The 14557-nt window shown below is 28.7% G+C and overlaps 1 protein-coding gene across 1 annotated transcript in view; it reads right to left on the bottom strand.

The window, feature by feature from the left end:
• The window catches only part of LOC117180355, a 6274-nt gene extending 6182 nt beyond the window's left edge, over window positions 1-92 (bottom strand). Inside the window, exon 1 of the mRNA XM_033372809.1 lies at window positions 1-92. Within this exon, the coding sequence (XP_033228700.1) occupies window positions 1-59 (59 nt within the window). The 5' untranslated portion in view covers window positions 60-92.
• Window positions 93-14557: the final 14465 nt, after the last annotated feature.

Here is a 14557-nt window from a genome sequence, read left to right as displayed (position 1 = left end):
TAAATGAAAAAAACAGCTAATTTTAAAGTGCAGAGTGTGGTACCAATTATTTTCTTCATTCTCTTAAGAACAACAGAAATTGACTTATGCGACAATTTTTTTGAACAGGGTATCTAGTAAACATTCTGGAAGAGGATTGATTTATACTGGAATAAAGTGCGTAATAAAGCATGCAAAATACAGTGTCATAAATTTTTAATCAGAAGAAAAATATCCGTCTTTATCTCGCTTCCGTCATGCAAGATGAGGTAATGTCAAAAACATACGATACGTAATAAAAAAAAAAGACGAGTCAAATATGATTCAGCAGAATCTTTCGACGAATAAAATGTTAAAATTAATTAAATTAAAAAACAATTTATTGGTGGCAAACAAAAGTCAAACATACACGCAGATAAGATTCAAGAGAACATAACTTGATCGAGACAATCAACAAAAAACAAACTTGAACTTTTATGGTGACCATGATTATCTATTACAAACAACAAAATCTCGAAAAATAAAATTCAGGACACTGGAAAATTCTCGAATAATAAAATTTCTGAGTTATAAATTCCCGAATAATAAAATTTTCTAATTGGAAAATTCAAGAATAATGAAATTCCCGAAGAACAAAACATCGGACATGAAAAAATCTCGAAAAATAAAATTTCAGAATTCGAAAATTTATGAGTAATAAAATAACCGAATAAGACAATTCCTAAATAATGAATTTCCCGGAAAGTAAAATTTTCGTATTGTTAATTTCCCGCATACTGAGATTTCCGAACTGGAAAATTTACGAATAATAAAATGTACGAATAATAAAATTTCCGATCAACAAAACATACGAATTGGAAAATTCACGAATAAAGAAATTCTCGAAAAATCAAATTTTGGAATGATTAAATGCCCGAATTAAAAAAATCCCGAAAAATAAAAATCCAGAATTCGAAAATTCATGAATAATAAAATGTCCGTATGATAAAATTCCCAAGTAACAAAACTTCCGAATTTGAAAATTCCTGAATAATGAAATTCCGTAATAATAAAATTTTTGCATTGTTAATTTCCCGAATTAGAAAATTTACGAATAAGAAAATTTACGAATTGTTAAATTCCCGAAAAATCCAATTTCCATATTGGAAACTTCCCGAATATTGAAATTTCTGAGTTATAAATTCCCAAATAATTAAATTTTCTAATTGGAAAATTCACGAATAATAAAATTCCCGAAGAAAAAAACATCAGACATGAAAAAATCTCGAAAAATAAAATTTCAGAATTCGAAAATTTATGAGTAATAAAATAACCGAATAAGACAATTCCTAAATAATGAATTTCCCGGAAAGTAAAATTTTCGTATTGGTAATTTCCCGCATAATGAGATTTCCGAACTGGAAAATTTACGAATAATAAAATGTACGAATAATAAAATTCCCGATGAACAAAACATCCGAATTGGAAAATTCACGAATAAAGAAATTCTCGAAAAATCAAATTTTGGAATAATTAAATGCCCGAATTAAGAAAATCCCGAAAAATAAAAATCCAGAATTCGAAAATTCATGAATAATAAAATGTCCGAATAATAAAATTCCCAAATAACAAAACTTCCGAATTTGAAAATTCCTGAATAATGAAATTCCCGAATAATGAAATTTCTGAGTTATAAATTCCCGAATAATAAAATTCCCGAAGAACAAAACATCGGACATGAAAAAATCTCGAAAAATAAAATTTCAGAATTCGAAAATTTATGAGTAATAAAATAACCGAATAAGAAAATTCCTGAATAATGAATTTCCCGGAAAGTAAAATTTTCGTATTGTTAATTTCCCGCATACTGAGATTTCCGAACTGGAAAATTTACGAATAATAAAATGTACGAATAATAAAATTTCCGATCAACAAAACATAGGAATTGGAAAATTCACGAATAAAGAAATTCTCGAAAAATCAAATTTTGGAATGATTAAATGCCCGAATTAAGAAAATCCCGAAAAATAAAAATCCAGAATTCGAAAATTCATGAATAATAAAATGTCCGAATAATAAAATTCCCAAATAACAAAACTTCCGAATTTGAAATTTCCTGAATAATGAAATTCCGCAATAATAAAATTTTTGCATTGTTAATTTCCCGAATTAGAAAATTTACGAATTGTTAAATTCCCGAAAAATCTAATTTCCATATTGGAAACTTCCCGAATATTGAAATTTCTGAGTTATAAATTCCCAAATAATTAAATTTTCTAATTGGAAAATTCACGAATAATAAAATTCCCGAAGAACGAAACATCAGACATGAAAAAATCTCGAAAAATAAAATTTCAGAATTCGAAAATTTATGAGTAATAAAATAACCGAATAAGAAAATTCATGGATAATGAAATTCCCGGAAAGTAAAATTTTCGTATTGGTAATTTCCCGCATAATGAAATTTTCGAACTGGAAAATTTACGAAAAAAGAAATTCTCGAAAAATCAAATTTTGGAATGATTAAATGCCCGAATTAAAAAAATCCCGAAAAATAAAACTCCAGAATTCGAAAATTCATGAATAATAAAATGTCCGAATAATAAAATTCCCAAATAACAAAACTTCCGAATTTGAAAATTCCTGAATAATGAAATTCCGCAATAATAAAATTTTTGCATTGTTAATTTCCCGAATTAGAAAATTTACGAATTGTTAAATTCCCGAAAAATCCAATTTCCATATTGGAAACTTCCCGAATAATAAAATTTCTGAGTTATAAATTCCCGAATAATAAAATTTTCTAATTGGAAAATTCAAGAATAATAAACTTCCCGAAGAACAAAACATCGGAAATGAAAAAATCTCGAAAAATAAAATTTCACAATTCGAAAATTTATTTGTAATAAAATATCCGAATAAGAAAATTCTCGAATGAGAAAATTCCTGAATAATGAAATTCCCGGAAAGTAAAATTTTCGTATTTTTAATTTCCCGCATAATGAGATTTCCGAATTGGAAAATCCCCGAATAATGAAATGCTCGAATAACGAAATTTCTAAATAATAAAATTTCCGAATTGTTAAATTCCCGAAAAATAAAATTTCTATATTGGAAACTTCCCGAATAATGAAATTTTCAAATAATCAAATGCAAAATTCGAGAATTCCCGAATAATAAAATTTACAAATTGTTAAATTCTCAAATAATAAAATTTCCTAATTGTAAAATTCACGAATAATAAAATGTCCGAATAATGAAACTCCCGAATTGGAAAAATCCCGCATAAAAAATTCCAGAATTGGAAAATTCACGAATAATAAAATGTCCGAATAATAAAATTCCCGAATAACAAAACTTCCGAATTGGAAAATTCCTGAACAACGAAATTCCCGAATAATAAAATTTTCGTATTGATAATTTCCCGAATAATAAGATTTCCGAATTGGAAAATTTACGAATAATAAAATTTCCGAAGAAAAAAACATCCGAATTGGAAAATTCCTGAATAATAAAATTACCGAAAAATTAAATTTTTTAATAAAAAAATTCCCGAATTGAAAAAATCCCGAAAAATAAAATTCGAAAATTCACGAATATTAATTTCAAAAGAGTTGAATTTTCAAGAAATCACTTCAAGCTTAGAATTATTTTGTTATCAATTTGAAAATATTTTCTTTAACTTGATTTATCAGAAATAAAAAATCGACTGAATATGAGTTTTTCCGAAAGCGAAAGAAAATTAAACACATTTGAAAATGAATATAATAACTTTTTTTAATACCTTGATTGTTTTTGTATTATTTACGCTTAGGTTTTTCTTCTAAAATGTATTCCAATTGTCAATGGGTTTGATTTTTCGTTTCAAAAATTCCAAAATAACTTCGGACGTTATTTTCAGATGTTTCAATTGATTTTGTAATTTATTGTTTTTAAATATCTACCTAAAATTTGTTTAAATCTTCTCGGTGCAAAAAACTTAAATTTTTTTAGCTGCAACTTTCTAGTTTTTTTTTAATTTACGAAAATTGAGAATAGTTCATCACTAAAATGCTACAATATTTAATTTTTAACATTTAAACTATTTCTTTAAACAACTATGTTCCTTAAACAGAAAACAATATTTTTTAATGAATTAGTAAATAATGGAAAAAAATTTTGCAATTAAAAAATATAAAATCTGCTCAAAGAAAAAATATAAAATCAATTATTTTTCAATCGCAGACTTTGAAGGTTGTGCAGATTACGCAATCCTAAGATTTTACTCAATTTTTTTAAATTCATAAAGTTTTATTATAAATCAATGCATGCAAAAGGAGAATAAATAATTTTTCCGCATTTAAAAAATCCAAAACAATAAAAGTTTTAATTTTTACGAAAAAAAGATTGTAAATTATGTTTCTACATGTAAATAAACAATACAAATTTTTAGAAATAACTAATCAAATAATATTTTTGGTGCTGAAACTTTCAATTTATTACTCCTTCAGGATAATAATAAAATAGTGTATCCAGTAACATGAACGTTCGTTCAAACATAAAAAAAAAGATTTCAAACAAAGTTATCAAATTATTTCTATTTTTTAATTAAATTAGCAGAAAAAATTTCTTTTTTCAAATATCCACTTAGAAAAAGAAATTTGTTTTTGGCAATATAAAAATATTGCAATATAAAATTTAATAACAATGATTATTTATTTTTACAAGTAGCTTTATATTAATCTAATTATATATTTTGTTGAAAATTTTTTTTCTGCAATTTTTCTCTCTTCTGATTGAAAAATTGAAAAATACTACATTTTTCGTTTAGAATTTATCTTTTTTGTTGATGATTCATAATTTTCTTTGAAAATTCATTTGTTCGGATGAAAAAAGAGCTTTTTTGTTAATGTTTAATTATTCTAGTTAAATATTTCATCATTTTATATAAAAATTCATACCTTTGGTTGAACATTAATTTTCTTTAACTTAAAAATTAAGTATTCAATTTTGCGTTAAATAATTATATTTTTTAGTTGAAAATTCGTCTTTTATAGTAGAAACTCAATCGTCTTGGTTGAAAATTGATCATTTCAATTGAAAATTTATTTATTTTAACTGATCTTTTTTTATTGAAAATTCATGTATTTTTTTAAATTCCTCTTTTGGTAGCAATTAATATTTTTGGTCAAAAATCCATCTTTTTGTTTGAAGATTTAACTATTCAGCTTGAAGATTCTTACATTTATTTGCTTCAAAATTTGTACTTTGTTTGCTATAAAATTAATTTTTTAATTGAAAATTTAAACTGTTTCATTTTCGGTTGAAAATTGCTCTCCTTAGTTTAAAAAATTAACTATTTGGTTGAAAATTAATTAATTTTGTTAAAATGAACTATATAGACAAATTTAAGAAGTGAATAATTATGTTTTTAGTAATATAATTTTATAACATAATTTGTCCAACTATTCCTGTACAAAAATTGAGACATGGAAAAACTTGGAATTGATCGGAAGTTTTTTTTCATAATTTGTGTAGACATCCTGTTGTAGATCCTCTAAAACAAACAACAAACAAAGTTAAAAATTGTAATTAAGCTTAATAGTTTTGAAAAACACAAAAAAACATTAAATAATTCTAAAATTTTGAGAATTTATAGAGAAGACTTTTTTTTTATAAATCTCCTGAAAATAAATAACATGTCTTTTGAAAATAAATTTTTGAAACAATCTCTTTTGCTTCTGAAAATTATTATTAAAAATGTTTTAGCTCAAACTTTCTAATTTTCAAAAATCTGTAAAAATTGAGAATATTTCATAGCTAACTTGCTAAAATATTGCTTATTCAGCAGAGTACAATGTGCAATTCCTTTTCCTAATTTTATAAATTAAAAATGTGTTATTTGATTAATTTTGTTGCATAAGAAATCGATTACCAACGTTTATTTTTATAATTGAACTGTTTATTGTCTCTTCAGAACATTGCGATTACATTTTTTCAACTGGAATTAACTTTGTTTGCATCTGGCATGATAAATATGAACAGGTGCATTTAAATGAATGAGTTCCCAAAATTGTCTTTCGTTTATTGGAAAATTACGGTTGCCACGTATGCGTACTTTCACCATTTGCAGATCACCATCATATGCTGGAAAAACCACATCACCTACACATACTCCAATGATATAACCATTTTTTATGGCCACACGAAAATCTTCTGTTATTGCCTGATAAGCACCATTTGCAGTTCGGTGAAAATGAATATCAGGAGTAAGAAAAGCATCTTCAGGTACAACGCTGGTTTGTGAAGTTAATTCTGTAAGAAGAAATAAAACTGGATTAATTTTAGTACTTTCTCTCTTAAGTTTAACAAGTCAAGTTTTTACTGATTGAATCAGTATTTTGAAGAACTACATTTGAACCAGTCATTCTTCTATTTCGACTGGATGAATCAGTCATTTTCCGACTTTGACTGGGTGAACCAGTCGTTTTCCGACTTTCACTCAGTGGACCCGTAAGAGCCTCAATTAAAACAGCGTTACTGTATATGCCATTCGTCTGGTATATACTGAACCTGTGAATTTTCAAACTAAACTAGGGAATTTTTCACTGATTGCATCAGTATATTTGACAACTACTGGTAAACCAGTCATTTTCCGATTTTGATTGGATGAACCATTAACTACCTCAACAAAAAAGCATTTCTGTATATACCAGTTGTCTGGTATATACTGAACCAGTAATTTTTCAAACTGAACCAGGAAATTTTTCACTGTTTGCATCAGTATTTTGGATTACCACTAATGAACCAGTCATTTTCTGAATTCGTCTGAATAAACCAGTCGTTTTCCGACTTTGGCTGGTTGAACCAGTAAGTTCCTTTAATTGAAACAGCGTGACTGTATATAAGAGTCATCTGGTATATTCTGAAGCAGTGCATTTTCAAACGAAACCAGTGAGGTTTTTAATTGATTAAATCGGTATTTTAAAGAATTAATTTTAATTTTAATTTTATTCAATTTTACTTTTAAAGTCAATTTTAAAGTCTGGTATATACTGAACTAATGAATTTTCAAACTGCACCACTGAATTTTTCACTGGTTGAATTAGTATTTTGAATATACAATGATGAAACCGTCAATTTCCGACTTCGAATAAATGAACCAGTTGTTTTCCAATTTTTACTGGATAAATCGTTAAGTACCACAACTAAAAATGCATTACTGTATATACCAGTCGCCTGGTATGCACTGAACCGGTGAATTTTTGAACTGAACCAGTGAATTTCCGAAATGAACCAGTGAATTTTTCACTGCTTGAATCAGTATTTTGAATAATCACTAGTGAAGCAGTCATTTTTTTAATTCGACTGGATGAAATAATCGTTTTCCGACTTTGACTGAGTGAATCAGTAAGTGTTTCAACTAAAACAGCATTACTGTATATGCTAGTCGTATGCTATATATTGATCCATTCAATTTTTATGTTGAACCAGTGAATTTTTTACTGCTTAAATCAGTATTTTTAATAACCACTAGTGAACCAGACATTTTTTGAATTTGAATAGATGAACCAGCCGTGTTCCGATTTTGACTGGATGAACTAGTCATTTTACACTGAAACAGTGAGTTTTCAAACTGAACCAGGGAGTTTTTCACTGGTTGAATCAGTATTTTGAATAACCACCGGTAAAACAGTCATTTTCCGACTTCAACTGGATAAAGAATGTCATTTTCCGGCTTTGACTGGGCGAACCAGTCATTTTTCAACTTCGACTGGGTGAAACAGTAAGTCACTCACCTAAAAAAACATTACTAGATATACCAATAGTGTGAGACGCGTATGTCGCTAATCACTATCTTTAGCTTGAAAGTGGGAAAGCCCCAGACGACTTAGGTTCGACTTTGTGCTGATTAACTAGTTGAACGTCACTGTTTAAACCAGTGACGGAAGTGCACTGAGTGAACCAGTGAAATCTCACTGACCGTCACGCAGTGGGCACAAAATGACTTTTTTCGTTCGAAATAACGTACAGCCCACAAATATCGACCGATTTGAACCAAAAAAATCTGAAAAAAAGCTTATAATTTTCTAAGAGAGCATTCGAGCTAGATTTTAAATTAGACTTTCAACTCATTTATAAATAAATAAATAAATAAATTTGACGAAACAAATGACCATTTTTCTATTTGACGTATCCCGAGGATAAAAATTTTGATAAAAAGAATATGATGATGACATTTCTTCTTGAGATTATTATTGTTAATAATATAAAGAAATTTACAAAATAAATGCCGTAATCGCGCTTTTTTCGACAGAATTTTTTTTTAATGTCACTATTTTAATTAGGAACTTTATGCTGATTTAAAAAAATTGCCTAATTTGTTTATTTACCTTATGATTTTTTTAAACAAATTTAATATACAAATACATAGATAAGGCATTTAACGAAAGAAAAATTCGTTTTTTTCGATGCTCGTTTTTTTATGCTCGTTTTTTTATGTTAAATTCTTTTTACAAAACCATTAAATTTATCAACTAATCGTCAATGTTGCTAAACTTACTATGAAGATCCCAATTGAAAAGTCTGACATAAATAAAAAGAATGTTCACATCGACAGATTCCCCAATAATGCATTTTAAAAATAAAAATGTTTAAAAATATCATCAAATTGATCTATAAGTCATGAAATTTTTCTGAAATTATCATTAAATTCCTAATTTAAAATAGATACCATTGAAGAAACGAATTTTTTTTCGACAAAACTAGTGTTCTTGCTGGAAAATTCATCTTTTTGGTTAAAAATTTAACTATTTTGTTAAAAAGTCTTCTTTTCAAGTTAAAAATTCAAATAATTTTTTGAAACTCGAACTTGTTTATTAAAAATTAATATTTTTTGAAATTCACCTCTTTTAATAAAAATTGAACATTTTTTTGAAAATATTTTGTTTTGGTTCAATATCAATTTTTCAATCTGAAGACTGTACTGTTTTATTATTAATTATAAACGTATCGTTTATAAGCTGAAAATTCAACGATTTTATAGAAAATTAATGTATTTTGATGAAAATGGTCTTTTTTGGTTGAACTCACCTGTTTAAGATTTCAAATAAAAATATATATTTGTTCAAAATTGAAAAGTTTAGTAGAATATTAAAATATTTTATTGGAAATGAAGTTTTTTTCAATTAATTATTTAGTTGTAAACTCAACTATTTTTTATTTTCTTTATTTATTTCGAAAATTTTCAATGATCGCAAGCACTTTCAAAATATTTCATAAAAACAATATTTTATGGAATATTCAAGATATTTTAAAGATTTAATTATGATTCCATAAAAACTTCAAAAAATTTCACAAAGATTTCAGAAGATTTCAGAAAGTTTTCAAAGATTTCAACAAATTAAAAAATATTTAGGAAGATTTCGCGAAGATTTTTGAGCTTTTAAAATATTTCACAAAGATTTCAAGAATTTAAAAGATTTAAACGATTTCAAACAAAGACAGATACATTAAAAAAAGATTTAAATTTATTATTTATCAATTAATTTATACTTCATTTATTTATTTTTTAAATTTTCAATGATTTCAAAAGATTTTATAAAACAAAGATTTCAGATTCATTGTAAAATATTTTATTAGTTTAATAATGATTTCATAAAGATTTGAAAAAATTTATCAGATTTCACAAACATTTCATGAACTTCAAAGGATTTCAAGGATTTCAAATATTTCAAGAATTTCAAATGCTTTAAAAGATTTCAAAAGATTGCAAGTACTTCATCCATTTTAAAGAATTCAGAGATTTCCAGGATGTCAAATATTTCTAAGATTTTTAAGACTTTAAAATATTTTAAAAATTTCACAAAGATTCCAAAAGATTTCATAAAGATTTCAGGGATTTCCAAAAGAGTGCAGTACATCAGATTTCAATAGATTTCCAATATTTTAAATTATTTTAAAAAGTTTAAAAAATATCTAGAATATTTCAAAAGAATTCAAAAAGATTTCAAAGATTGCAATGATTTTAAACGGTTTCAAAATATTTCAGAAATATTTCAAAGATTTAAAGGATTTTATTGGTTTTTCATTATTTGATGTACAAAAAATTGGATCTGGAAAATGTGTATTTCTTAACATAGAAACCCTAAAAAAGATCTTGAAATTATTTCCTAAAAATCGCTGAGATAATACAAGACAATAGTAGGTTACAGAAATTTGTTATCTAAAAAACTTTTTAAGTTTGTAAACAAGTGTCTTAAGTTCCTTCATCCATTTTATTATAATTTTTCAATGCTTACCAACGGAATTTGAGATTGACCATATAATAAACAACAGAGTACTAATGTCGACCCACATTTTCCATAAGATAAATTAAACTGATTTACGTAAAATTCCGTGATTAATGTTTGATATGAAAAAAACTTACATAAGCTAATATGTACACAAATCGCTATCACATTTCTCACTATAAATTGTTTTACTGCTCCTTAAAAAAAAATATATATATATCACTCATATCACGGTTGTAAAACGTGACCAGAGGTGTAATTTATCATGTTCTTGGAATATAATTCACTTTTGTTTTGAGGAAAGGTTTTTTTTTAATTTATAGGTTTTCTTAATCCTATTTTTCCCACAATACCCTGTGACCGAATTGATTCACCCTTAATGGGTATCAAAATAGATTCGATTACGGGTATTAGGCTATGGGGCAGAAATATTGGGATAGAACGATATGGTAGATAAAAAATTGAGAGTTTACAAGAACTACGGGGAAGGAAGGGGAGCTGGTGAAATATATAGGAAGAAGGCAGAATGAAAGAGAGGGAGGACGGGATTGATCTGCTTATTCTGAACTCAGAGATGACGATCAGACCAGAGGATTGATGAGCAGATGATTGATCAATCAGAGATCATTGATGATTAAGAGGCAGATTGAATTCAATCGTTCAGTACAGATGATGGTGTTTAGCTCGCTTATGTACTGAAATTTTTTCATGATAAGTGTGCTCTCAGATAGGTGAATGTGTTTGGCCAAAAAATCAGAAGCTAATGGTCAGGGACTGGACTGACAAAAACGTCCGGACTTTTAAACCCTACTGCAAAGTCAACAGCAGAGAACCACTGAAACTGTCAAACAGATTTGAGGGACTGCAAACTTTGGAAGATGTAGACATCATTGATGTATCTCAGATGGAGAAGGAGGAAGCAGAAAAAATTATTACTGAAAATCAGAGCAAAAGAAAGAGATATATGGAAGAAGAATACAGCAGCATGGAAAGTAACCACACATGGACAAAGAGAGATCAACGCAGAAACGCTGCGAAGAAGGGAAAAATACCACCAATCATCCTGGACCATACAATAGAGGATTTTGCGATACTCATTAACACTATGCAGGAAGTAACCACTGGAGAGATACGTATTAAAAAGAACACAAAATCAACTAAAACCACTTTGCTACAGAAAGCGTGAAGCATAGCCTCGAGGAACAAGGATTAAAAGTTGACAACGTCGTGAGCATGATGCAGAAATCAGAAGAAGCAACATGGCGAAATCCACTCTACCTCGTAACTCTCCATAATGATACAAAGCCGAAGAATGCTTTCAAAATAAAAGCAGCCTACTAAATGAAGATCAAATGGGAACATTTTCAGAAGACTAAAATGGTCACTCAATGTCGTAGGTGCCAGAGATTCGGATATAGTACACAGCATTGCTTTGCTAAACCAAGATCTGTGAAGTGCTTAAAAGAGCACCTTACAGCAGACTGCAAAAATATCCGAGACAAAGACAAACTTAAATGCGTAAACTGCAAAGGAGATCATTCAGCCACCTTCACAGGATGTGAAGCATACAAGCTTCATCTGGAAAAGGATCAACAATTGAGAATGCAAAAGCAAGGACAGAACCGGAGGAAAAATACCAACGTAAAAGAATATACTGGTGATCTGCAGAGGAATTTTCCAGCTTTACCAAAGAATACACAAATCAAAAGTCCACATGAAATACCTACTACCTCCGCCTAGGCCCCCATAAACGTTGCACAACGTCAACACCCACATACAATCAGGGAATCTACAAAGCATGATGAGCCAGGAGTTGAGGGCATAAGAAGAGTATTCAAAGAGATAAACCAAATCTGTGATATAGGTAAGCTCTTTAAAATAGCCCTTCAACTTAAAAACAAAATGTTAGCATGTAAAACTAACTTCGAATTACTGCAAGCCCTGCACGTGCTAGCTGTTGAACTCAATGGCTAGTGATAGACACGAAAATTTATCAAAAATTGCCCACTGGAACGCAGGTGGGCTTCAAAATAAAATACACGAAGTACCTACTTTCCTACAACAAGATACGTACGTTAAAAACGACATTCCATGCATTGAAGTGCCAGTAAATAATCTAAAAACAGTAGAAGCACATGGAATTAAACTAAATAATAATATTCATGTTTTAGCGCTCTATGCTTCTAAAAAGAATATTTGTGAAAAAGATCTAAATCATTTATTTAGCCTTAGCAATAAAATAAATGCAGCAGGGGACTTAAATGCAGAAATTTCCCCTATAACCTTAAAGCTCGACCCGGTATAGTTGATCTAGCTACTCCTAAAAATCATAATAACCCGGAAAGTATTAAAGTACTTGACGAACTTAATTCAGATCGTAAACCTGTTTTTCTAATCTATAAAAAGGCTGATTGGAAAAACTTTAAAGAACAGATAAACAAAAGTCTAATAATAAATTCGCTTCTGAATGATACGCAATCTATTGACAATAGTGTGGAAACTTTTGACAGAAATAATAAATTATTCCATAAAGTCTCACATCCCAAAACATAAACTCATTAAATTTAATAATAATCACCCGGAAAATATAATAGAACAGTTTAAACATAGACACGCCCTGATAAGAATATCACAAAGGACAAAAAATAAATACCTGAAACCAATTATAAACAAAGCAAATAAAAAGATACAAGAATCGATATTCACTTTTAAAAACGAGAATTGGGGTACTAAATTAACTAACATAAATACAAAACACAACTCATTATGGAAAATGACTAGAATTCTAAAAGGGCAAAGAAAAAGGTACATCCCACCATTGCAGAGTCCAAATGGCCCATAATTCAAAAATAAAAATAAAACTAAAATCATAGCAGATCATTATAAAAAAGAGCATAAATTAAATGGGAAAATGAGGGATGCTCAGCACAATGTAAAAATAGAAAAACTTTTTAACCAAAGTACTACACTAGAATCAGACTTAGATAACAACAAACGAGCAACTCCTACGGAAATAAAAAGAGCCATAACGAGAACAAAAGCTAAAAAAGCCCCTGGCTTAGATGGAATTCAAAACATAGTACTTAAAAACCTTCCTTAAAAAAATGCAGTGAAAATTACGTACATAATAAACGCGTGTTTAAAGCAGGGTTACTTTCTCAAAGTTTGGAAAAAAGCTAAAATCTTGCCTATATTCAAATCCGGTAAAGATAAAACGTTGTCAACAAGCTATAGGTCTATCAGCTTGCTGGCCACTGTTAGTAACATCTTTGAAATGATAATCCTAAACAGACTCCAAGATCATGAACGCATTAGAAAGCAATTTAAACCGGAAGAGTTCGGATTCAGAACAGGTCACTGGATAGTTCAACAGCTAGCTCGGATCACTAATTATATTAGCCTAAACTTCAATATGAAACATGGTACGGTTGCCTTATCCCTTTAAATGGAAAAGGCCTTCGATACTGTATAGCACAAAGGGCTCATAGTGAAGTTATATAAATACGATATACTGCTACACCTGATTAAAGTTATTAAAGAATATTTAAGTGATAGAACATTTATAGTAGAAATAAGTAATGAAACCTCGACAGAAAAACCTGTAGTAGCTGGAGCACCACAAGGCTCTGTATTAAAACCAATACCAAAATCTAAATATGTGCAATTAGCTCAATTTGCAGATGACACTGCGTTAAACTATGCATCTAGGCTTAAGAAGCAAGCTGTAGCGATGTTACAGGGGCAAGTTGTAATATTTGAACAGTATTTTCGTATTTGGAAACTTAAAATCAATACTGATAAGACTGAACGCGTGATATTTTCGAATAATGTTGGTGATAAAGTAGTTCCTAATAGAAAAATGTACAACAAAAACATTTTCCCAATGAAAGAAGCAAAATACTTAGGCAAGATTCTAGACTCAAAGCTTAAGCATACAAAACATGTTATAGAATAGCTTACAAAAAGGCCTCGGCAGTTATAGGAAGCCTCTTCCCACTCCTGTGTGGAAACAGCGAAATGTGTGTCTCAAATAAACTTACTACCTATAAAATTATTATTAGACCTATTATGTTATTTGCGGCCCCCATATGGGGAAGTACCTGTAAATCAAATATAAGAAAACTCCAAAGAGTACAAAATAAGTACCTGCGCATGGCAACGAATGCAGAAAGCGGTACGAGAACCTCCACTCTGCACACAAAACTTGGTACGAGGGTAGTTCAATTAGTCCTTAGAATGAAGTATAAAAACAATTTTTTTTGGGTAAATTTTTTTTTATTTTTCAACATAATCTTCTTGGAGCTCTATACACTTGGTCAATCGCTTTT

Source organism: Belonocnema kinseyi, chromosome 9 (assembly GCF_010883055.1).
Source record: "Belonocnema kinseyi isolate 2016_QV_RU_SX_M_011 chromosome 9, B_treatae_v1, whole genome shotgun sequence".
NCBI classification, from domain to species: Eukaryota; Metazoa; Arthropoda; class Insecta; order Hymenoptera; family Cynipidae; genus Belonocnema; species Belonocnema kinseyi.
The sequence above is the reverse complement of the archived record's forward strand: the minus strand, read 5'-3'. Positions and strand labels throughout refer to the sequence as shown.